The sequence below is a fragment of the Fringilla coelebs genome (genome assembly GCF_963513975.1).
Source record: "Fringilla coelebs genome assembly, chromosome: 22".
NCBI classification, from domain to species: Eukaryota; Metazoa; Chordata; class Aves; order Passeriformes; family Fringillidae; genus Fringilla; species Fringilla coelebs.
The window spans coordinates 5,211,698-5,237,313 of record NC_140048.1 but is presented as its reverse complement, the minus strand read 5'-3'; the positions used below and the strand labels follow the sequence as shown (position 1 = coordinate 5,237,313).

Below are 25,616 nucleotides of genomic sequence, written 5' to 3'. Positions count from 1 at the left end.
AAATTAAAAGAACAAGAAAAGAAAAAAAGAAAGCAGAAAGAAATCTGAGAGAAGGAAACCTCCTCCTCTACTATGTGAGAGAAGGAAACCTCCTCCTCTCCTATTCACGGGCTGAGGTATTCCCTGGGCAGCCCTCACTTTCCATCATCCATCCATCACTACCTAAAATAAATACAATTTTCGAGCAAAACTCATTAGAAAATAAAGTGCATCTGGAATTGAAAAACTTCATGAAAAAAGGGACCTTTTTTTTTTCCTCTTTTTTTTCCTTACAAAAAATATTCTTTAAAAAGAAAAGAAAAAAGAAAAGCAGCAACGTGGCTCTCTTGGCCTGGGGGTCTAGAGGGCTGTCCCATTGGGGAGGGGGATCTTAAATCCACTCTTGAGCAGGGCAAGGCAGATGCAGAGAGCCAGCAGGCCAGCCAGGAGCACGGCCAGCAGAGCCTTGAGGCAGGAGGCGCTGCTGCGGGTGAAGGTGCCGGGCGCCATGGTGCTCAGCAGGGCTGTGCTCACAGTCAGCGTGTACAGGATGGACACCCCCGTGTTGAGGGCCACGATCTTCCCAAACTTGGCAAAGGGGGCAATGATGCAGAAGAAGAGGGGGACGGTGGCAATCAGGGTGGTGGTGGCGCTGGAGACGATGGCCACTCCCACGTGCCGGACCGCTTCCATCGTCCGCCACTGCCGGCACGCCGTGGGGTCCTGCGGAAGGGACAGCGGGGTTAGTGGGACAGGCACGGGGGGTCTTTGGTATTTCAGGCTTTGAGAGGGTGGCCTGGCTGATAGAATCCTGGTCTAGGGAAAAGAGGCTGCTTGAGGGCAGCTCAGACATTCAGCGCAGGGCTATGCAAAGAGCCATTGGGTTAGAACCACAGAATGATGAGGTTGGAAGAGACCTCCAAGATCATCGAGTCCAACCCATGCCCTGACACCTCAACCAGACTATAGCACCAAGTGCCATGGCCAGGCTTTTTTTAAACACTTCCAGAGATGGTGATTCCACCACCTCCCTGGGAAGAGCATTCCAGTACTTTATTAATATTTCAGTGAAAAATTTCTTCCTAATATCCAACCTGTACCTTCCCTGACATAGCTGGAGGCTGTGTCCTCTGGTTCTGTCAGTGCTGCCTGGTGGAAGAGACCAACCCCACCTGTGTACAGCCTCCCTTGAGGAAGGTGTGGAGAGCAATAAGGGCACCTCTGAGCCTCCTCTTCTCCAGGCTGAACACCCCCAGCTCCCTCAAACATTCCTCACAGGGTTTGTGTTCCCAGCCCCTCTCCAGCCTTGTTGCCTCCTCTGGATGCGCTCAAGCATCTCAATGTCCTTCCCAAACTGAGGGGCCAGAACTGGACACAGCACTCAGGGTGTGCCCTCACCTGTGCCAAGCCCAGGGGCAGAATGAGCTCCCTGCTCCTGCTGGCCACACCATTCCTGACCCAGGCCAGGAGCCACTGCCCTTCTTGGCCACCAAGGCTCATTGCTGGCTCATACTCAGCCGGCTGTCGACCAGCACCCCCAGGTCCCTTCCTGCCTGAACACTGTCCAGCCACTCTGTCCCCAGCCTGTAACATTGTAGGGGAGTTTTGTGGCCAGCTCAGCAGAGATAAAGGCTGCTGGATTTTGTGCCTCCTTTCCACCACACCAGACTGCTGAGGCACTGCATGCAGACACTACACCTGGCACCAGGGATCCCAGGCTCTCGTGGTCCCCATCTTCCCAGTGAGACAGAAGATGTTAACAAGGCCAGAGGTGAGCTGGAGGTCAGTCCAGCAGAGCAATTTTCAGAGCTTACAGAATTAGTGCTGTTTCAGCACAGACTGTCTTCACTTGGACATGAAAATAGGCTGCTTTGGACACAGCTGTGGCCAGCAAGAAAGGGACAACCATGTGTGTAGGGAACCCTCATCTGAGTTCACTCAGGTACACAAGCTCACAGTGTGGAGCAGTCAGCTGGACAAGCAGCAAATACCATACCCCAGGGATGCTCTGCCTGGATGTCACAGACATATTTTCTGAAAAATCCTTTCGCTAGGATTTTTTCTCCTGAGAAGGTGGGAAGCTTCAGCTCCCCCATGTTTTGCTGCTTTGGAATGTGATTTGGAGAATTGTTTACCCAGCATGTAAATTGCTTTTACTTGATGACCAATGACAGCCAGCTGTGTCAAGGCTGTGAGCAGTCACAAGATTTTATTATCATTCCTTTCTTTTCCTTTCAAGCCTTCTAATGTCTCCTCTTTCTTTAGTATAGTTTTAGCATAGCATTTTCAGTATAATATATATCATAAAACAATAAATCAGCCTCCTGAAACATGGAGTCAAGATCCTCATCTCTTCCCTTGCTGGGGTTGCCTGCAAATTCCACACCAGGACAGATCCCCCCTTGCCTGTCACGTGTCCTGCATCCCAGATGAGTGGCATGGAGGCACAGGAGGAAGGAATGCCAGGCTGTAGGAAGAACAGAGCTCACCTCTGCCTGGTGGAGTGGCAGGTTCTCCCCTGCCAGCAGGTAGCCCTCCACCAAGTGCACACAGTAATCAACAGAGGAGCCAACAAGGATGGAGAGGGAAATGGCTTCCACAGCTCCCATCTCCCAGCCACACCAGTACATGATGGTCACCACGAGGCAGACAACCCCTGTGGGAGAAAGAATAATAAATAACAGGCAAAGGTAAAGGACTCTGGGGCTGCTGCACGAGCCAGCCCCTGGGGAGTTTGGGATCACACCCACAGGTCTGTGTCTGGCACACAGTCCCCCTGCCACAAACACTGCCCTCACCTTCCCTTAGCACAGGGACCATCTCCCAAGGTGGCCAGACCTGCTGGGCATGGTGGAACACCAGCTAAATAAACATCAGGCAAACTGACAGACTGCTGCCAGTCTAGACTAACCCTTGCTGAATGAATCCAAGCCCAGACAAGTGTCCATGTGTGCACACAGGGATCCCTATTTTAGCTAACAGAGACACAACTCCTTGCAAAAGGAGAAAATACATGGTATGCAGTAGTTGATGGGAAAAAAATGCAAACTATGGAAAATGGGAAATTAACCTTAAACTACTAAGCTCAAACTTGTGAATTATATACTTTTAAAAGAGCACTCGAATATTTAACACAAAATAAAGGAACTGATTCAAGGTATGATTCAAGGTATGCCTTTAGAGTAGTACATACCTTTAGAAATTTGGAAAGGAAGAAGATTACTTAATTCAAGAGGAAAAGGATTAGTACATGAGGTACCTATTTTAGAGGTTTTAGAGGCATTAAAATTACCTAAAAGAGACAGCTATAGTACAAATTAAGGGACACCAAAAGGTGTCACATAAGTGAGCCTGTTATTTTGCTTGCTACAGCTACTCAGAGGCTGAGCACACCTTTTTGAAGGCAAAGAGTACTGCTAGTTTGTGAGTCACATGTGGGAAACTAATTGGTTTCAAAATGTTATATTTGATTTTTAAACTAAGAGGTTTTAGAAACACATTTAGACCACAATATTATCAAATCACCAGCCCAGGAGAGGAAACTATTTACAATTTTGCTTCAAATACTAAAACATTGCTAAAAATACTCAGGTTTTAACACTGCTTGGAAACAGCAGCCATGGTGCAGGTTCTTTGAAGGTAGTGCAATTGTTATTCAGAGCTTGTGAGACTTAATCACATTATTATACATAACAGGTAGGGATGGCATTTGTGTAGCTAAAACCCATATTTAAACAAATAGAAGGGATTGTGTGGATAAACCACCCTGGGAATTAGACACACAAATCTACTTTCCCAATGAGGTTCCTGTGCATTTGTTGAGAGTTTCTTCTGTTCACTTAGCCAGTCTGTTCTCTAGGGCTGGCTCCTGGAAAGCCAAAAGGGTTTACACAGAATACAAGCAATTCACTTCAAATCACCAGAGAATCAGCAGTGCCACAATCCATCAATTTCAGGAAAAGTGAAAGCCTGGTAAGAGCCTGAATGAGGGATGTGGGACTCCAGGGGCTCTCCAAAATGCAGTTTATTACATTCAAGATGTTACAGCAGCCCAGGGTGGTGGGTGACAGAGCTGTGCCCACAGCTGTCAGCTCCAGCTGCAGGCAAGCCTGGAGACCCTTAGTTTAGGTTACAATGTGTTATAGACTTTACTTTGCTGAGCATCTTCCCAATCTATACCTTAACTATTGTCTATAGCCCATCATAACTACTATAATTACCATATTCATGGAACTATTCTCCAATCACTAAAAGTCAGTACATTACAGTTTAAGCTAGAAGTTGTTTTCCAGTTTTCTTGCAGGGGAAAATTCTGAGACCTTTTTTCTACTTGCAGCATTGGCAGGCTTGTTTGCCTGTGCTGTCCTTCTACTTGGTAAAAACGTCTTCTTGTTTGGAGTGGGTTTATCCTTTGCTCTAAGTCATAAAAACCCCTTCTAACTAACACACCCTTTGCCTCCTTGGTTATCCAGTGAGCCTGGCTCAGCAATTCTTTTCTTCTATATCAAAACTTGCTTCCATCTCTATTCCTTCTTCAGATTCTACATTTAAAAATCTTTCTGCCACGCATACATATCTGTGAGACCTTCCTGTCAAACTTTCATCCTTCCCAACAAAGCCTGACACATTGGAATTGGTGTTTTTACCTAAGATGCTGAGCAGCACTGGCAGCAGGAGGAGGATGTGTGTGGTGAACACTGCCACAGCAGCCACACAGATGACCAGCGAGAGGACAAGACCGTACAGGGCACTCTGCACTCCTGGAAGGAAACAGCCAGCTGATATGAATCCTGGAAGGTGACAGCTGCCATGGGAAAGGCACCATGTTCCTGCTGGCAACAAGGCAGGCAGGGACTCACTGGGGAAGACAGGAGGGGGAGAATGAAAGTGGAAAGAAGGTGATTGGTTTCTTGCATCTCGCATCAGCAGGGCTGAGTCCCTTCCCTTACCTATTTCCTTGGGATTTGACTAATTTTGACAATACACATTCAGGCTTTAGGAGTTTTTTGCACAGCAATGGCAAAGGACTGCAGATAGAACCCATGCCCACCATATGGGATGGAGTGTGCTGTGAAGATGTGTCAGAGAGCATGGGTTCCCCAGGGAGAGAAGCATGGCAGTCACTTGCCTATAATCTCCATGAAAATCTGCTTCCAGTGCTCACAGGTCTGGAAACCATGCCGGAGAGCAGAGCCCTCTGGGAAGAGCTGGAGCTGCTGCTGCAGGAATGTCTCCCATTTCAGATAGTCAGCATATGTCTGGAAGGATGATTTCCCCTTGTAGGTTGTCTGTAACAAGACAAACACATCACTCATGTGCTGCTCTTTGGGCAGGGTGTGCATGGCGAGGGGAAGGGCAGAACAACCAGCTCAAGTGGCAGCAGCAGGCAGAACTGGCAGTGGCATTTGGGCAAATCTGCCACCAGCTTTTTCCTGAGCTAATTGTGGTGTAAGCAACCACTTCTACCAACCTGTGAGTGAGTGCAGGCATCTGTCTTGCAACAAATGCTAATAAACACTAAATTATGTCTGTAAATGGAAGTGGCCAGTGCAGAAAGAACAGAGCTAAACCCCCAGAAGTCACAAGATGAAACTGTCACCAGAATGACAATGTTCCCAGGTGATGCCACGTGCTCACCGATTCAAAAGCCATGGAGATCCACTGCACCTTGCCATCCTTCACCCCCACTGCCCCGTGAGAGAGCTGTCCAGGCAGCAGGTTTGGCTCAGGAATATTCTTGCACTCCGGGTGCAACATCTGCAGAAAGGAGGAGATGCTGTAACCTGGAGGGAAAGAAAGAGCAAGAGATGGAGGGCAGAACAGAAGAAAGAAGCCCATCAGAGCAAAGAGATGAAAAAAACCCCAACCAACAACCCAAAATGAGAGCCCCAAGAGAATCACAGGACCCATTTGTCCACAGCTGCTTCCCCTTGCCACTCTGGTTTGCCAAAACCCTTGAGGTCTCAGCATCACAGCTCTCAGCTGCTGTAGCTTGAAAGGACACTCTGTCATCAGCATAGGACAGGACAGTGCCACTGCAGTTTGTCCCCAGCTGTCAGGAAGCAGCACAAAGAGCAAGTGCTGAGGGGCTGTCTGCCTGGCCTGGCAGGGATTTGCTCCAGGCATGAAATTGGCTTTTAGCCTGAAGCCAATAAACACTTCCTAGAGTCAGCTCCACCAGCTTGTGACCTCTGAGGTCGGGAGGGATGGTCACTGGTCAGGTATGCAAAGCCACAGAGACAGTGAGTGAGTGAGTGAGTAGCCTCACTGCAATGAGATCAGGTGTGAGAGCATTGTTATTCAGGAGCTACTATGAGGATATTTACTGAATCAAAAGATTCTATCTCAAGCAATACCCATACTAGAAAGAACAAATGCAATCCTGTTCTTATCTTTCTGGATTAAATCCCAAAGAATAAACCCAGTGTCTTTGGCATTAAAGAGACCACCTTTCTTTCCTTCTGTCCCAAAAAGCACAACCAGTGACACGTTCTAGAAGGGTCAAGCTGCCTTGGGAAGAAAAGGAGACAGCAAGAAGCAGTCACCCTTTCTGTTTGCTGTTGAGGACCCCAAGCAAGCACAGGCAGGGCTGCAGAGGAGTTGTCTAACCTACCCGAGGGCAGGCACTGAGCCCCTCCGGGCTTCACCAGCTCAGAGTTGCTGGCAATGGCTTTGCAGAGGCGGCACAGGTTGCCAATCTCTTTGAAGAGGTCAAAGCTGTCATCGTAGATAACACTGCCCTTTCACAAGGAGACACAATGACAAGAGCACCACACGTGAGACATACACACAGCAACTGGCACTCCTCCAGCTCCCTGCCTGCTCCACTGCCTGCATTTCTCACTGCCCCTCCTGAGGAAACAGGCAAAGGCTGATTCTGCACAGCACCCCCCAGGCACAGAGCAGGAAGAACAGCAGAAAGCTGAAGTGCAGCAGCCAAGCTAAGCATAATTTTTCTAGGGAATGACTGTCATGTGTCAAGGTATGAGATCTCACAGATAAGTTATTTCATGAAAAGTCACATTTAATGACTTTCCCTAGAGTAATTGATTTTTATTTTTTTGTTGATACTTCATAACAAGACATATATTAGAGAAAAATATCAGTTCCCTCAGTCTTGAATGTGTAGTGAGATTTTATACTGCACTCAAGATGGGTTTGTTTCAAAAATCCTCAAGAAAGCCAGGTTTAGATTCAAAATTAGAAGGTTATATATTGCACTCAGAGGGGATTTTGTGAAAAGTCCGAAGTGTTTTTTCAATAAGGACTACCTGATCTCCATTATTTTTTGTCAACTTGCTAAAACAGAACTGTACTGGCCCATCACAATGCTACAACCCCCTGCCCTTCCATCTGTCCAGAGTGCTGGAGCACCCTGGGCTGTGGGCATTAACTGAACCCCATCCAGAGAGAGCCTGCCCCTCGTTTGCCAGCCCCCAGCATGCCAGACCAGCATGGCATGCCCAGCACAACCAGACCATGAGTGTGGCATTCACATTCTCTGGAAAAAACTCAGTTTCCCAGGAGAAAAATCTGGGTGAAGGGAAGCCTCAGAAAAAAGGAAAACAATTCTTATCTCATTTGCTTCTCCTGTGTTTTGCTCATGTGGAATATGTTTGGAGATTGTTCACCCACAGGTGATTGTTCCATTGTATTCTGCTGTGAGTTGTTTTCACTCTTTGGCCAATTGGGGCCAAGCTGTGATTGGCTTTTCATAAATATTAAAATGAATATTAAATGTGTTGTGTTAGAAAGTTATGCTGTATTAATTCTCTTAAGGAGTGTGTTAAATATAGTTTTAGGTTATAACAAAATGTTAGAATAAAAACTCTGCTATGTAAGATACTTTTATAAAGAAAGGACTCACAGCAAGATAGCAGCCACAGGACACCTAAATCTTTCAGAGAAAAACAATTTATTGCTCCATTATCAGAAGAAATGAACTTCTTTCTGCCTTGAAGGTGCTGTGAGGACTCAGGAAGAAGCTGACACTGCCTAGACAGAATCCTGTGTTTGAATGGAATTTATGCATCATGGATGAGGTGTATGAATATGCAACAGGCTGTTGCTTTTAAGGGTTAATCCTCTGTTAATGTGGGGCCTCTTTGGGGCTTATGTTGTCCAGAAAGAGGTACCTGGACTGTCCCTAACTCTTTGTTTCTGTTGTCTCATATTGTCCTAATCCAAACTGTCCAAATTATTATTACTCTAATTGTATTCCTATTTTTAGAACCATTTTATTACTATTAAACTTAAAAAAATTTAAAAAACAAGTGATTGGCGTTTTTCACACTTTCTGTTTTCTTCAGTATAGTTTAGTTTAGCATTCTTTAATATAATATAGTATCATAAAATATTAAATCAGCCTTCTGAGAACATGGAGTCAGATGCATCATTCCTCCCTGCCACGGGGCACCCCACAAACACACCACCACGAGTACCATGTCCCCGAGGACGTGGTTGTCCTGGCGCCTGGTGCGGTTCACGCCTCTGATCCCAAACACCACAAACACCATGGCTCCTGTGTCCACCAGTGGCCTCACTGCCGGCTTCCCACAGCCTGTGTTCATGCAGGGATTGAATCCAGATGTGGCTGACAGCTTTGCTTTGGGTGCTGCTGTCAAATACAGAGTGAAGATTGGTTAGTATTGCCAGCCGGGGGTTTATAAGCAAATCACCAAAGGGGCTAGGAACGCGCCTTGAGCTGTTTTATTTTCCAGCATCACCCTCATTCCATGGTTATGACAATGGGAAGATGCCAGCAGCTCACATCCCAGGCAGCAGACCAAGAACTTAATGTTACAAACTTACTTTAAAATTTTTTTGACCAATCACACAAAGCAGAAGCACATTGACAGTGGTTCTGTCCAACCACTATAAGCACACATACCTTCGGTTAAAACAATGCTTGCTTGTTTCAAATAAAATACCTCCTTGTAAGCCTTAAAACACATTGCACAGAGCTCCATTATTAAGCTTAAAACTTCCTAATATCTGGCTAGATAAACTTTTCTGTAGCTTAGGGAGTTTCAGGAGGCCTATAACACACCTAAGATAGCTCAGCTACCTTTGGAGGCACAATGATCAGCAGGATGGCTTCTTTCAGTGTTGGAAACAAAAAGGTTTAATAAAAGGTAAAATAACAAACAGAAAAACAGAGTTCGTGGTAAAACACTTTACAAAAGTGATTAGTTTCTTTGTTCACTCCTTTTTCTAGTTAACTGCCCAAGCAAGACTTTTTAGCTTCTGTCTAATTAGCTATGCTTAAGTTTGAGGTGAAGTCTCCCGAGTCCTATGAGGTGTCTTTCCAATTAATCGAAGAGAGAAACTTTTAGACTTCTTTCCTTTGAAGGAGACAAAAGACAGTTTTGTCACTCCATCAACAAAGAGCACACTCCTACAGTTGGTGTCCTGGTTTGATAAGGAAGGGTTGAATATCTGAAGAGTGGTGATGAAGGAGAGTCCATTATCTGAGGGGCGGTAACTTGATTGAGAATCCAAGGTTTTGTCTCACTGTGTTGTGCTGGAAACTGGGGGGAGGAGGAGGAATGTTTTTGGAAGGTTTTCATTCTGAGTTCTGTGTGTTCCTTTTTTTTTTCATATTGTAAGTTAATAAAGTTTTTTTCCTTTATTCCTAAGCTGGAGCCTGCTTTGCTCTATTTCTGGTCACATCTCACAGCAGCCACTGGGGAGAATATATTCTCATGGTGGCACTGGCAGTGTGCCAGCATCAAACCATGACAGTTAGATGGCAAGAAAAGGTCTGATTCTCTGGATCTTGGCATGTTTGCACAGGGCCTCAGCAGCTTACCTTTTTCACTGGGGACATAGAGGATGCCTTTGGTGGGTCCATCTGGGCTAGAGCTGAGCAGACAGCCCGGAGGTGCCACACACACTCGGCCGTGGTAAGGGGGCTTGTGAGACTGGGCAAAATACAGTTTCCTGTGCAGCAAAGAAAGTTTGTTATGGGGGAAGAGAGGGAGAGAAGATGAAGCATTCAAGGTATTACATGGAAACGGACATTCTCAGGGACAGAAGCAATGGGAAAGGTGAACATCTGCAGACCTGCATCCCTAGGCATTGTATATTCTGTGCTGCCCATTCAGCCCAAGAATTCAGGTGGGTAAGGGCAAGAACCAGACCAGCAACATCTTTTTGCCACTCAAAGAAGCTCCGAGTCCCAGTCTCTCAAGCCTTTTGCATGTTAATGATGCTATGGGCAGTCTCAGGGCCTCTCCTGCTCAGAGTGACCCCAAGAAAGTTTGAAAGTCTCTTTTCCCAGCCTGGCGCTCCAAGGAGGAGTCAGAGCTCTTCAGTTCTCGGTCTCAAGGTTGGTTGTTGTTCCTTATCTATAAAATATTTCCTCCTGTCCAGCTGAGGTCTGTTCAGCAGGACAGTCCAGGGCACTCTGCCTGCCCCTGGGGCTGTGTTATGTCTTTATACTAAAAACTAGGTATACAATATTTACAATTACTTCCCAATTCCTATCACCTATGTTAGACAGTGTGCTCCTACTCTAAACCAATCTAAAAGTGCCAACATCACAGCAGAAGATGGAGGCCAAGAAGAAGAAGGAGAAAGGCTGGACATGCCCAAAGGCTGGACATGCCCAAATCCCTCCATCTTGCCCCCTGAACCCCCATTCTAGAAACCCCAAAATCTGCTTTTTCACCCGGTGATAAATCCACTATCATTCTACTTAATTTGTCATGGCTTGCAGATCTTCATCTAAGGCTGGTAACTTGCTCCACAGGTCATAATCAAAACCACAGGCACCTTGGGCTCTGTGCCAGGGTCTCTGAGCCCCCTGGCAGGGGTCTTGGCTGCTCAGGACAGCCAGAGGGATGTCCTTGGTTCCGACAATGGCCTGCAAAGTGACTGCAGAGATGGGGCATATATGCAGCAAAGCAAATTCTAGAGCCATGGATGTCAGTGACTGAGAGCAGGACTAGCACTGGCCATCAGGCACCTCAGATCAGCCTCTCAGCTGTGCTGTTTCTGTGGCCTGGTCCCGAGGGGGTTTGGAAGGTTACCGTGTTCGCTGCTGCTCCTTGGAGGCCACGTAGAAACTGAAATCGAACTTCCAGCCCCTCTTGGTGTCACAGGACAAGGTGGTCATCATCCACTTCCTGGGGCTCATCTGCTTAAGCAGCCCTACTGTGGACACACAAGCTGTCAGCTTCCTGGTGAAGTTACCGAAAGGCACTCTATACACCTAAGCAATGGATTAATGAAAACAGACACTTAACTCCACAGGGTTGCAGCCTGTTGCACATTAGCATCACACTCTCCCTTCCTCCCTGAGCACTGGCACAGCCACACAGAATGAGCACTGCAGGCACAGTCAGCCCCCAGCCTGCCCCTTCCCAGCGATGGCCGGCGTGTGACGGGCCCCTTAATACCCTCATTCCCAGTGGCCTGGGCTGGATGGTGGCTGCTCTGCCCAGGGTGAGGGACATCTGCCCTAGTGACACCCACAGGTTTGCTCCCATCACTGACAATCACCTCTCAACAGCAACAGGTGAAGTCTTGTGGCACTCCAAGGGATCATCTTGGATGATGCCAAGCACGATGCCGTCTGTGTTAACTGCCCTACTGCAGTGCTCTGAAAATGTCACCCAAAGCTACACAGGACCCCATGGAGAGACAGAAGGAGGCTCTTGTGCTCACCTGCTGAGTGCTGCCCTCTTGCTAGAGGTGTCCACCATCCTGGACTGACTTACCTGGAATGAAGGCACCTCCCCATCTCCCGGTGACACCAGCTGCCAGGGCGCAGGGACACTGGCATTGAGGGAGAATCTGTAGATAGCTGGTCTTCCTTTGCTCCTGGACTTGGAGATATACACAGTCCCCTGGAGCTCTGAGGAAAACAGAGGGCATGAGGTTTGCTGGTACTTCTCAACCAGCAAATCCTACAGATGCAGCCAGAGCAAAGGAGGGCTCTTATGCTCTGCTGTCTGCTCAGACACACCAGACACAGCCTCTGCCTTCTCACAGCACAGTACATCTTTCAAAGGCTATCACAAATACATCCTGAGCTGCAGTAATTCCTGATGGCTTATTGATTCATGTCATCTTGGGACCTGGCCCAGTAACTGTTTTATCCTCAAAATACCCTGCAAAGTGAATTTACTCTCCTCGTGACCTGCCAATAACGTTGTGGACAGGACTGGGATGTGAAAGATTGTAGTTCCTAGCTCTGTACTCAGATCAGAGGGATATGACACTAGATGATACTGCCACCTGGGTTACAGGAACACATCCTAGAGAGCAGCAGGTATTCAGGGAAAGGGGGATTCTAAAGATGCCCCATAAATCCAGCACCAACCTAGGGCTCAGTGGGGCAGGCTCTGAAGAGAATTATTCCCCATCAGCTATTCAGAGAGCATGTGGTTTAGTTTGTACCCCAGTGGATCCTTGAGCCCTGGCCTCAACTGTGGCCAGAGTCATCATGCTCCACTCACCTTGCTGCCCTGCATCACTCATGCTGCCTTTGCTTCCCCAAGGTGAACCTGAGCCCCTCTTCTTTTTTTCCAGGGAAGTTCGGATGTTGTTCTGCAAACTGTGGGGCTTTTCCTGAAACAAACCTGTCCCACAAGGTTAGTCAGGGAGGAAAGAGTGAATGGCATGAGGAAAGAGGTACCAGCCCTGTGCACATCACAGACTCAGCTGCTGAATACCAAACCCTGAGCAGGCAACACAGTGCCACAGTGTCTAAGCTGGGCACTGACATGAGACTAGCACTTATGAGTAAAAACAGTCAGTTTTCATGGTCTGTGAAGGGATTGCTCCAGAAGAAATACTCAGGCAGCTCATGGCTAAAGCAGGAAATACCTTTCTAAATACTCCACTCCTACAGGCAACTCAACCATCCTATTCCCAACGTGTGCCTCTTTTCCACAGGGTCCATCCAATGCCCAGTGAGATATTTGAACATTGCAGGTGTCTGCCTCACATTTCAGCTCCTCCAGTCCAGGGCTTAGGCCAGGCTGGACTGTACCCACCACGGTTTGGGAAACAGTGTTCTCACCTGAGCAGGTGATGCAGGAGATCCCTTCAGCACTCAGGTTGTATTTCAGATCCAGTAGCACCTGGATGTTGGTGTCTGGCCGGAACAAGACTGGAGCACGGCTGGCTGGATGGAGGCGGCTGGCAAAGAATATGGACAGGAGCAAAACGAGGAGAAAGAGCCCTGCAAGGAGAAGCCTGGGTAAGCATGGGACCCTACATGCACTTCACACTTCAGACATGCTCAGAGAACAGGCACATGGTAGAAAGATGGTATTTTCAGCTGGAAAAAGAACAGCCACTAAAGCACACTGGCAGCTGGACTTTCTTGTAATAAGCTCCATGCCTGGAAAAAACTCCATCAGGAATTGCCACTTTAGACCTGAGTGAGAAGAAAGGGATTGAAAAGTCCCTTAGGGACTGACTATTCAGGGAGCACTCCCCCACTGCAGAGGACATTTACCATGTCCCCTTTCCCAGCTCTAATAACCAAGGCTTGGAGAGTGATTGAAATGTCAAACCCTCTAAAACCCATGCAGAAGCAACCTGCCTCCTTGCTTACCCACAATCACCCATCTGCTCTTCACTGCAGACCACAGCACCCAGTGTTCCAGCAGCTCTTGCAGATGAGTTATCAAGTGACCCTGGTTACTCTTCTCTGCAGAGAGCTGCAGATTTTCTGGCATCACAGACACCAAGGGGACATCCCCCATTTCCAGGGAGACTAGAATAGAGAGAAATCAAAAGCAGTCTCAGTGTCATGAGTGTCTCTCAGCTCTCTGCTCTCCTTTATCACATCTTGTGCAAGGTGCTGTACAACTCACTCAAGCTAAAGAGATGGAGTAAAACCCCAGCAGAGGCAGTGACTCTGGGATGTTTTAAGAAGCATCTTTGTCAAGTCACTGCCATGCAACAGCTACACATGTAAGTCCACATCTCAGTCCAAATCTATGCTTCAGGCTATTCCCTGATCTACCAAACCCCACAAACACTGTCCATAAGGTCACAGGGACACTGCATGCTTCTTGGACCAACCAGAATTTGTCCCCATCCCAATAAATATGTCTTACTAATAAATATGTCTAATTACACACAGCTGACCTCTTCCTGAGCGCAGCCTGGCTCCTCCCTGATTCTCTTATCTCTAGATCAGGGATGCCAAGGGAAATGCCCCCTTCTCTGTGTGTGAGAAGAGGGCACTTGCTGTGGAGGGATGAAGCATGCCTGGCACACTGTACAGCCAACCTACAAACCACGCTTGGCCAGTGACTGGAACAAGCTGCTTTGCTTCTTCACAGTTCCCTCATGCCCAGGGGCCCTGGAGGAAAACATTGTGCTGTTTGCAGGGAAGAGAGGGATTATTTCCATTATTTCCATTGCATGTGGCTCTGGCATACTAAGGAGAACTCTTACAGCACAGAGCCAGAGCCAGAGCTTCTCTGCCTGCCTGTCAAAGGCATCTCAGAGCCCACTCTGCAGCAAGGGCTCTGCACATGCCATGGAATTCATTCTGTTATCTCCAGTTCCAGTTTGCTTCTAGGCCTGAAAGTTACTCACTGCCCTGACCACTGCTGTTGGGGCTTAAAAAGGAAGAGATTCCAGCAAGTTTTAAAAGCCAAGTACAAGAGAGCATGAACCTGTAAGCACCTTTGTCTTGGCCTGGAAGGATTATCTCCTGCTAACAACAGATAGGGAATTCCTGGGTTTTTTTCTAGATTGCTTATGTGATCTCAGGCAAGTCACTGCCCTCTTCATACCATGATGAAGGAGCTGCTCTAGGGGGCTGATGCTGGAGAACAACAGTGTTCTTTCTCCTGCTTCCCAAATACAGTGCTCCAAATGGCAGGGAAGAGGGGAAAACTTTACCCCATGGTGAGCTGCCCTGGTGTTATGGATTAGATGGCTACTTCCATGTCACAATCAGTGATTCCAGACAAAGCAGACCACAGTGGACCCAAGAGAATTAGCAAACTAGTTAAGAAAGCATGCACTGACACTCACTGAAGATCTCAAAGCAAACTTACAAAGAATATTGAGTCCTGACTCCTACAACTTCCCATGATGTCACCATCTCCAGCTTACAATTCAGGGAACTGGGGCAAGGACCAGTGTCAGGGGTAGGGAGAAGTGCAGGATGAAGAGGGCATTGTGATCTCCCTAAAGGCACAAACAGCAGACACATACCAGGCTCCTCCTCCACGCTGAGCAGTGGGATGTCATCATCAAGGTAGGGAAGGGTCTCTCTGCCTGCTCTGGAGGTGGCTGCTGAGGCAATGAAGAGATCTTCAGCCAGGTGCAAGGCACTCTTTTTGGTGCACTTCTGACTGCAGCTGGATTGAAGCAGGAAAGGAGACAAAAGCAAGAGTTTAAAGCCACATACCCTGTGAAGAGTTACCAGTGGGCTCCTTCAGTGGCAAGGAGCACAGGAACAACCTGCTCCAATTGCTTGGAAAGACAACAGGAACTGCCAGGAGCAAATTCCATTGCTAAGTGCTGAGAGGGCAGGGGCTGGGCTGGATACCCAGAGCAGGGCTGAGCCTGGACACTGGGTGCTGAATGATGGGAGTTTCAGCAGTTCTTCTTGGGGAAAAAAGGAAATGTGCTGACTTTCCAACACAAATCTCCACATCCTGCTTGTGCTCACAGGCAGGAGCAGTGGGAACCTGTCTGCCTTGCAGGGCTTGCATCTCCACCTCTTGAAGGTTTAGCTGTGCATTAAGGGCTCTGAGGAAACAAATGGCCCAATACTCACTCCATGGCATTCAACCAAGAGAATTGACTGAGAGAGAATGAGACTGGGACTTGACCCTTCCATTTTGCTCCAATCTGGAATGGCAGAACTTAAATTTCCCTCCTGTCAGAGCCAAAGCCAAGCTGCCTGAGGGGTAATGAGGATAAACCGAGATGATAGGGAAGGAATTTGCAAACCTCCTTGACTGTAAATTCCTCAATTTCCCACCCACAGTGTCCAGGGCTCACCTGGCTTGGCAGGAGCTCTCTAATGGGGACACATAAAGGGTCCAAATTCCAAGAGCAGCTGGCATGGTGAAGAGCACAGCTACCCAGCAGCAGGACACAATCAGTGACATGAAGAGTCCAAAGTCATGCACAGCTGGGATCTACATGAAGAGAGAGAACATGGGATTGGGATCTGTACAGGCTAGAGCTGGTCTATAGCTACACAAATAATTTGGCTGTGACAGACACTTACTCAACCAGCCCAGCTTGTTAGGGAATTGAAGGAAACAAGTCCTTGGACACAATACTGATAGGCTAAATTCAAGTTTAAACAAGGGGACCCCAGCCAATCCCTTTGAATCAGGAATGCACCCATATCATTGGCCACTTAGCTGGGCAGAGTTAAGACCTTTGTCCAATCCTCTCTCTAAGTGCAGGAAATTCAAAGCCCCTATAAAAGACTGTGTGCTCCAACAAAGGTTGGCTGTTGCCACAGGAACTTTGCAATGTGTGTACATTGCATTCCTGTCTCCACCATCAGTGACAGGGATCAACTGGGGCAGGATTGCTGAAGAGACAGCAGGCAAGGAAGAGATGGATGTCTGGAAGAACCTGAGAATAATACACGCTGACCTCAGTCATGAAAATCAGCAAAGCTGACAGGTACAGCACAGAAACAGAGCCTGTTTGATCAGTGGCACAGTGTTACGTGGGGTCGGTGGCTGGACACAGGGACAACACAAACTCTCAGAGATCTGTGTGACAACAGCAATGGTTTATTATGGAACCCTCCTTATATAGGGGGTTTAAAACTCCCAGGGCTAGACAGCTGATGGGTCTGGGTCTTAACACCACCCCAGACACACCAGGGGTATGCCTGCATTCTAGAAGGAACATGATTGGATGAGATCTCTGTCACCACATTTCCCTTCACAGAGAAAAGCAAGGCACAATCCTTCCCAAGAATATTTCTGGGTTTCACATTCTCTGAACCTCAGAGAAAGGAAAAACAATTCTTATTTGCTGTGCCTGTGTTTGTGCCAAAGTAGAATGCAATATGGAGATTGTTTCCCCAAAGTGAAGGTGTTTTGTTTCCTTGGCCTATCAGGGCCAAGTGTATCAGGACTGTTGGTGGATGGTCACAAGACTGAGTGCAGTGGAGTGCTTGACAGATTCAGTTTAGATGTAATGCAATATAGTATAATAAATTAATTAGCCTTCTGATAAGATGGAGTCCTCCTCATCATTCCTCCCTGCCATGGGGGTTGACCTGTTTCAATAGATCTCTGGGTTCAAATCTAACCAACGATTGCTCGCTCAGGGACTTGTTTTAATTCTTTTCCAGAATGAACCAGGCTAATCGAATTGGATTTCTGTTATGGCCAGATTTACCTTGTCCAGCTACAGACCAGCACAGAAGTATTTCCTTGGACAATCCACTACCTTACAGCAAGTAAGAGAGAGCTCTGTAAGAAGCAGGTCTGGCAGCCCACTGTGCTGAAGGAGAGGACAGATGGTGTTGGCAGGTTCCTGATCTATTAGGCCCTTTGGCAGACATTGAAACCCCAAATTCCAGAGGTACAGGGTACCTGAGAGAAGATGTTGGCAGCATATGCTGCAGCTGTGGTCAGAGAGGTGAAGAAGGTGGCTTTCCCTGCTGTCTGGATCGTGTGGATCATGCGCAGCCGCAGGTCCTTGAGGTGGGTGGCTTGGCGGTAGGTGTTGATGAAAACAAAGACATCATCAACTCCTGGAAAAAGACAGCAGAGATATTGATACTCTGCTCACAGAGGTGACACCTGCTAAAAATCTGATTTCCCCCTTGACATTTGAACTGCAAATATTAAATTTACAGGTAACAGAAAAGGGGCTGAAAATTCAATCTGCATTTGTCACCATCACCTTCTCTCCTACAGACAGAAGGCAGGGCAAGGCAGCACAGGTAAAGCACAGGCTTTGAGTAAAGATGAGCTTACCAATCCCCACGATGACAAAGGCAGCCACACCATTGAGTATACCCAGATACTGGATCCCAAACACGACATGGTACAGGAACAGAGCCACCAGGCAGCTTAGCCCAATGCTGGCAATGCCAAAGAATGACAGAAACACTACAGCAGAAAAGAAACATGGAAAAAAATAGTATCTCTGGCCACCCCCAGCAGAACAAACACCTCCCATTTGCCCTGTTGGGACAGTGGTTCCCATCAGTGTGCTGGTGACAGAGTTCAGGGCTGCAGGAGTACTGCTTGCAGACTCCCTCCCAGGAGGCTCATGCAAAAAATTACATCAAATTTATGCCAGTGTTACCAAGACAGGCATTTGCATCTTATTCCTGATCTCCTGTGAGTCTTTCCCTCACCCTGCCCATAAAGCTCTGCTCTGGAGAATCAGACTGGCTTGCCCTTCTGCATGCTGCTGTGCCACACAACCACACTGGTGCCAGGGCATCAGAGTCTCCCCCTGGCCTTGACACAGAGAGACAGGGCACATCTGGATTTGTGTTAGAACAGGGCAGCTGTGACTCCAGCATACCTGAGCAGGAGGTGAGGATGTAGACCAAGACAGCTATGCAGCTACTGCTGATGAAGGCCAGCAACATGTCATTGTTGAAAGTCCTCCTCACTTCATAGTCAAACAAATCTGTCCCTCCATACAGCACCTGGACTTTGCTAGGGTGGGGAGATATGAAAGAAGAGGAATAGTTGAGCATAAAAGGAGCAGAGCCAGGTGGTTTAAAGCACAGTATCTCCTCCAGAGCCAAAGGAGGTCACTGCTCTAATAACCTGGCAGTTCTCTGAGAAAACAGAGCAGTGAGAGCAGGTTGAACAAAGTTGCTGCTGGAGGTGAAATTCATACAGGGAAGGAGAAAAATTAAGAGTAGGTCTAATATTTTTAAAATTCCTCCACTGCATGGTGGGTCTTAAGCACTAATAGACAGTTCCTGGAGCCTTCAAAGCTAATTCCATCTGGAATCCTAATCATTGCTTATTATATTAGCACTGTGGATGCAGGCAGAGGAGAGCTTAATCAGAAACTATATGATTTACCAGGTTCTGCCTCTGGAAGCAGGCTCAGAGCAAAAATAATCCAACATAATTTAACCAGGACTACAGAAATGCTGCACCATAGGAGGCTATCAGGGATCTGAGCTTGGGAACTGAGCCTTGGCCTCAATTCCTTTTTGGCTTGTCAGAATCACAATCTGCTTTCCCAGCCCATTGCTGAGAATGCTCTGTGGCTGCCTGCACTCCAGCCTGCTTTTGAAGATCAGCATCCCTTCATTCTGGGAAGTACTAAGACTCAGGGCAGTAGAAAGCTGGAGTCTAAGAAGGCACAGAGACCAGGACCCACAGCCTTCTGTCAAGTGCCTGAGTACTGTGATGCTCTTTTAGCCCTTTTAGCTCTATTTTATCATCTCTCTCTCTCACAAGCACTGAGCAAACCTCTGTTCAACCAAGACCTGGTAGTGAAAAAAGCCTGCACTTCCCAAAACTTGTCCTGCCCTGAAACTCCCTTCCCCACCTCTCTGTACAAAAAGCAGAATTGGATCCATAGGTTGAGCAGCCTTGAGTAAAGACTTTCATCCCCTGCATCAGACCAGCAGTGGGCAAATTCAGAGCAGGAAGATAGTTCTATTTGAGCTAGTGGAACTGGATTTGTAAGACAGAAGCAAAAAAAAACCTATGCCAGACAAGGACTTGGTGGAAAGACAGTCAGTAGATTGAAACTTTGTCCCCTTTTCATTGTCTCTGTTGGTGCCTCTGGCACGTTGCTGCATGTGGAAGTGGCAGTAAAAGGGAGCATATGAGTAATTTTCTGCCATATACTCCCCACCATCATTCCCAGCTCTGTGGCTGAGCCCAGTTTCAATGGAGATGCTTTTTCATCTGGAACATTAAGCCATGGCCCTGTTCAGGTCTGACCAGTAGTCCAAGGTAGCATGTCAAGCCTTCTGTGCCTGGTGCCTTTCCAGTGAAGCCCAATGGAACATGGCTATCAGAGTAGAACAGGCACTTCTGCCCTGGTGTGAACTTTAAGGCAGAACTCTCACATTCATATCTTCTGAAAAATCCCCTTGGCCTGGGATTGTTCTCCTGAGAAGCTGAGAAGCCTCAGAGAAAAAGGAAAACAATAATTATCTGATTTGCTTCTCCTGTGTTTTGCTGCTTTGGAATGTGTTTAGAGATTGTTTATCCAACAGGTGATTGTTTCATTGGTTTCATGTGAACTGTTTTGACTTATTGGCCAATCAGTGCCAAGCTGTGTTGAGGCTCTGGAAAGAGTAATGAATTTTCATTATTATCTTTTTAGTCTTCTGTAAGTATCCTTTCTGTATTCTTTAATATAGTTTAGTATAGGAGTGTGCCTCTTGTTGATGGAGTGACAAAACTATCTTTTGTCTCTTCAAAAAGAAAAAAAGCCCAAAATTTTCTCTGCTCCATTAAGTGAAAAAGCTACTTCATAAGCCTAAGGGACTTCACTTCAAACTTAAGGATAGCTAATTAAACAGAAGCCAAAAAGTCCTGCCTGGGCAATTTATTAAAAAAAGGAGTGAACAAAGAAACTAATCACTTTTGTAAGGTGTTTTACCAGGAACAAGAACCTCTGGCACATGGCTTGGTTTTTCTGTTTGTTGTTTTGCCTTTTATTAAACCTTTTTGTTTCTAATGCTGCAACAAAAGGCATCCTGCTGATTTTATGCCTCCAAGGGCAGCTGAGCTATCTTGGGTGTGTTATAGACCTCTGAAAACTTATTAGACCTAGCTTGAGGAGACTACTGTAACAGTTTAGTATAGTATCTAATATAATATAGTATCATAAAATAATAAATTAGCCCTCTAAGAGCACGGAGTCAAATCCATCATTCCTTCCTTCGTCTGGGAACCCCACAAACACAAGACAGAACTTTTGCCCTGAAAGCTCTATTCCATCCTGTGCCCTTCCCTGCTCTTGTGCACTCCCACCTGCCCTGCCCACACACCCCCTCACCTGGTGGACTGCTTGGCCAGCATGGCCACGTAGGTGATGACGAAGTTCTGGAACTTGCGGCGCTGCTCCTCCCAGCGATCCTCCACCGAGTAGTAGTTGGGCAGTGGGGCCCCGAAGAGGATCTCACTCCGCAGCAGGGAGCTCTTCATGTTCTCAGCAGACAAGCCCTCATCCACATACCAGTAGAACTCGGGGTGGGTCATGGCCAGCTCCAGGGATCCTGCAGGAGAAAGCAGCGCCACTTTTGTTGGGTCCTGCTTGATTGTCTTGGGAAGGCATGGGATCTAGTCTGCCACGGGAAAAGTGGGAGTCATCCTGTCCTTCATCAGAGCAATGCTGACTGCTACTGCCTTCCAGAGAGCAAGGAGGGCCAGGGAAACCTGGATTGCAAAGACTCACACCCCACTTCTGTTCTGTGACTGCTTGTGTTACTGCCCCCATGCACTTCCTCATCAGGGACACATCTTCCACCTGACTGACCTGAACTACAGCACCTGCAGCCAACAGCACCCTGATCAATACTCCCCTACTGGATGCCTTTCCTTCTCTTACACTGGGACAATATTTTTTCCATTACACTTGGAAAAACAAGAACTAAACAATGCCCATGGAAGAGGAGCCCTGGCTCTGCTGTGACCTGGTACCTCTGCCATCTTATGGTGTGAGGGATGCAGAGATGGAGGCACTCAGCTAGTTCTGACTAAGAGACACTGCCTATCTATTCCCAAAATCCAGTTCCCTAGACTTTGTACCAGAAAGACCAGAAACTATGCTCTTTCCTGTTTTGGTAGCAGAACTGTTACTGGAGCAGATGGACATAATCCTTTACTTGTTCCCTGCATGGCTCCTGGACAGCTACCCTCTGCAGCCTGGCTTGGGAGACAGATGGAGGGTACATCCCACAGCACACCCACAGACTCCTCATGAGTCACCTCTTTGTCAACACCCAGAGCCTCTGTTCTTCTAGAGGTGCACAGCACAAGGTACAGAGCTGGGAGGAGGAGGCAGGGCCTTTTTCCTCCTCTCCTTATAGGAACCTTTCCAGTTGGTGACTCACAAGCTGCCAGAACAGCCCACGGACCTCTTTAATCTGCTCTGTAGTGCAGGGAAGCTCATCCCTATTTGTCTTTTCAAGCCCCTGGCATTGCTCTAGTGAACCACAGGCATCTAAAGGGACAAGGATCAGTAGAAGATATCTGTACCATGCAGGACACCCCCTCACTTGTTGCTCTCACTTGCCTGTGGGGGTCTGTGTGACCTGTGACTGGAGTTGCAGGGTTGAAAAGGGGCCCTGGTGCAGAAAAGACAATTCCTCAAGGCACAGCCCAGCAGCATCTTCCTCTCCATACAAGGCAGTCACTCCTCTTAGCTGCACACCACTGACTGCCTGAACCTGAGGAGAGGCATTCCTTGAGCATGCCAGCCCTTGCCCGTGGCCCTCAGCTCACCTTGGATGTCAGCAAGGTCTTGTCCCATGCCATCATAGTAAATCTTCCCTCCTCTCTCAGTGGGGAAGAAGTAGGTCATGAGGGAGCTGGGAGGAGAGCAGTAGGAGTAAGAACCCAGGGGCAGGTCCTTCAAGACCTCATGGGGCTTCCAGCAGAATTCACGGAAGCGAGGGTGGTCCATGATCTTGCGCTCAACCTCATGGATGGTGACCAGGCGCTCCGTGGTGAAGATGTTGTTCTCAGAGTCCCCCCGGGCCAGAAAAATGAGCTCAATGCGCCAGTGAGCGTGTGTCTGTGTGTTAGCACTGATGTAAGTGCTGGAGTAGTCCCAGCGTGGGGCTCCCCTCCCGACTCGGGAGCTCTGGTTTGCTGTGCTCGGCTGGGGCTGCAGGGAGCTCACCCTGCCCTCCGCGGGGCTGCGCCTGACCCGCGCGCCCACCCCGAGGTGGGAAGCGTTGAGGTGGAGCTGCTGGAGCTGCTCGAAGATGAGCCTCTGCAGGGTTTCTGAGGTAAAGTCAGCCAGGTCCCGGCGGTTCCTCCCCCAGGAGCCAAACTGGGATTTGAGGGCCAAGGCGAGGGCATCGAAGCGCTGCGAGGACTCGTGGTTGCGGATCTCGAAAGCGTTGTAGGAGATGTCAATATCCAGGGCAGGGTAGTGGAGGAACATGACAACAGCAAGCACAGCAGGGATGGCACAGCCCAGGAAAAGTATGAAGCCAGCACAGTATGGGTTGGTAAACACCCAGCCAACGATATTCCAGAAGCCAGACATAGGCAGTGTGACACACAGGGGCCTGACTCTGCATGGGCTTTTCCCACACAACAGAGCACCCTCTCGCCTCTTCCGGGAGCTGAAGGCAACCTCCTCATCTTCTTCCTCTAGCCAGGCATCCTGTAACAACGGGTCATCCTCTGTGTCCATGTCCAGCACCTGCACACAGATAGAGCAGTCAGCAAGACCCAGCAGTGGTGTCACAGGCACAGCTGTGAATCCACAGACTCACAGCAGCAGAGCCAGGACACTCCAGTTCCCTCAGGGGGAAAGCATCACTCCTTCCAAACCCCACAGATCTGCTGCAGCCACTGAAACAACAGCCTTGTCATGGGGTACCCCACTCTGCCTGGCAGAGCAACCAGAGAGGGAGAAGCTCAAGTGACAGTCCCAGAGCCCAGTGCTGTGGCAGAGGAAGGCTCTGCATGGCTCCAGGAGCACCAGGCAAGGAGACTGCAGGGATTCACAGCATGTTGCTCACCCTGCAGCAGCATGAACACTCAATTAGCTAATCTGGTTCTCCCATCCAGGAATGGTTCATGCTACCAGATACAAAATGCAAAGGAGAGCTATCTTCCTATCCTTAGAGCTGACAATAGATTTCCCCCAGCTATTTATAGCTTTGCTCCTAACCAGCCTCCCCAAACACAGCACCGTGTCAGCCCACAGTGCTCACCTTTACCAGGCATCCAGTGAGGTTTCAGAGGGGTTGACATGAGCAGGTGTGGTGTGCAGGTGTGGGTGTGTGCTCCTGGCTCAGCGTGCACACACATGCACACTTTGTGGGGAAGATGAATACTGCTATAAAGAGCTGGGGGAAATCTACTGTCAGTTCTAAGGAGTGGAAGATAATGCTCCCATGGCTGTGTGTGACCCCCATCCATCACTCAGCTGCCAGGGACTGTTACCCTTCAGCCTCTGAGGGGCAGCCAGGCTGGAACTCCAGTTCACATTAGTGTAGATTGATGCTGCAGGAGCTCAGGTGTAAACCTCACCCATCCCACTTGGGCATGTTGGTGTGTACCTGCAGTTACCTCCCCTCTACCCCTGACTTTTCTCCCACTGGCCTGGGGAATGGAGTTACTGTGAGATCTGAAAAAGGATTTGTATTCTCTCTTTAGAAAGAGAGGTAAAGAGCCATAATAATTTCCCATTTTATTGAGTTACTGAGGAGAAGGAGGGAAAAGATTCTTATCCTGAGACAGAAGAGCCTGCATGTGACAAGAAAGGGAAATGAGAGAGAGCAACTTAATAAGAAGGCAGCAGAAAAGGGATTACACCATCTTCTTTCTTAACCAAGAGCTAAATCCTCAACTCAAGGATGGGATCAGTTCTGAGGTATCTCCCTCTGACTTGTCCATCAGTTGTCATGGTCTGGACGGCAAACCCCAATTTGTAACACATGGGCACCTATAATGTCTGGTGACCAACAGGTGTTACACTCTAGCTGCAGACTGGCACAAATTCTGGCACTGGCGTGAACTCCAGCACAGAAATTTCTGGAGAAGCCCCAGAGAATTGAGTCAGGGAAGGATCAAGATTTGGTCTGGGACAGAGGCATGGGCAGGGTGGGTGGCACCTGGACTGTCCCCAGCAGTGCCAGCCTCGCTCTGCATGCAGGGCACACCTGCATCCACAGCTCTGAACCCCCTTCAGGAGAGCTGACTCGGCTCCAAAGCCAGATGTGGCACATTTAGCATTGCCCTTGGGACCCATCTGGCTTTGCCACCTTCCTCAGATCCTGCCTGGGTCAGGATGACATCCTATCCAACCCAAAACACGGCAGATTGAACTGGTGGGGGAGATAAACCCTCAAATCATCCAGAAAGGGATTGAAATGCTTTTTTTTTTTTTTTTCTGCTTGAATTTTACTTGAGGGCTGGCCTGTTTTTCCTCCATCACTTCTCATGCTATCCAGAGACTCTCAGCACTGAATCATGGCCCAATTACTTTTTCAGCTCCAGGATACACACAGAGAACTTAATCCTGCAGCCTTCATTAAAGCTCTGCCTCACTTCTGCACAAGCTTAGCCTGCACCAGGTTGAAAGAGGCAGAGGATTAGAGTACTCCTTGGAGCCCTGGGTCTGTTTCTTTAGAGATGAGGCACTGATTCAGCTGGTTTGGGTAGGCATATAGATTTGTTGGGCTTCCCTCTGCTATTTCCAAAGCAAACAGGATTCCTGCAAGCGAGATCCAGCTCAAGCCCAACAGCCCCACAGGGATTGTCACTCACTTGCACCTCAACCAGGAAAAACACCCATGCAGCTCCCACAAGACAGTTCTTTCTCAGTGACATCTAGAAGAAAGTCATTGGCAAGTTGGAGAGAAGCAGTGACAAATGAGGAAGCTAATTACACCCGACCTGACTAATTAATGCTGACTTTCAAATTAAAAATCCTCACTAGTGTTCCATTTCAATTACCCAGTTGTTCCTTCCTACAGGAAAAAGGAAGCCTTG

General features: G+C 48.1%; 1 protein-coding gene across 1 annotated transcript; it reads right to left on the bottom strand.

The window, feature by feature from the left end:
* Positions 1-339: 339 nt before the first annotated feature.
* DISP3 (dispatched RND transporter family member 3) lies at positions 340-23,310 on the bottom strand (the record flags this gene model as incomplete). The annotated part of the gene is made up of 20 exons (XM_084220168.1): positions 22,386-23,310; positions 20,938-21,157; positions 18,481-18,617; positions 17,922-18,056; positions 17,535-17,695; positions 15,967-16,106; positions 15,172-15,317; positions 13,550-13,711; positions 13,010-13,171; positions 12,444-12,566; positions 11,703-11,839; positions 11,013-11,194; positions 9,791-9,921; positions 8,421-8,596; positions 6,593-6,719; positions 5,617-5,762; positions 5,108-5,267; positions 4,626-4,739; positions 2,469-2,635; positions 340-702 (listed from the first exon to the last, which is right to left on the bottom strand). Exons 1-20 carry the CDS (start codon positions 23,305-23,307, stop codon positions 340-342), a joined length of 4,011 nt encoding a protein of 1,336 aa, XP_084076294.1. The 5' UTR covers positions 23,308-23,310.
* Between the last annotated feature and the right edge of the window lie 2,306 nt (positions 23,311-25,616).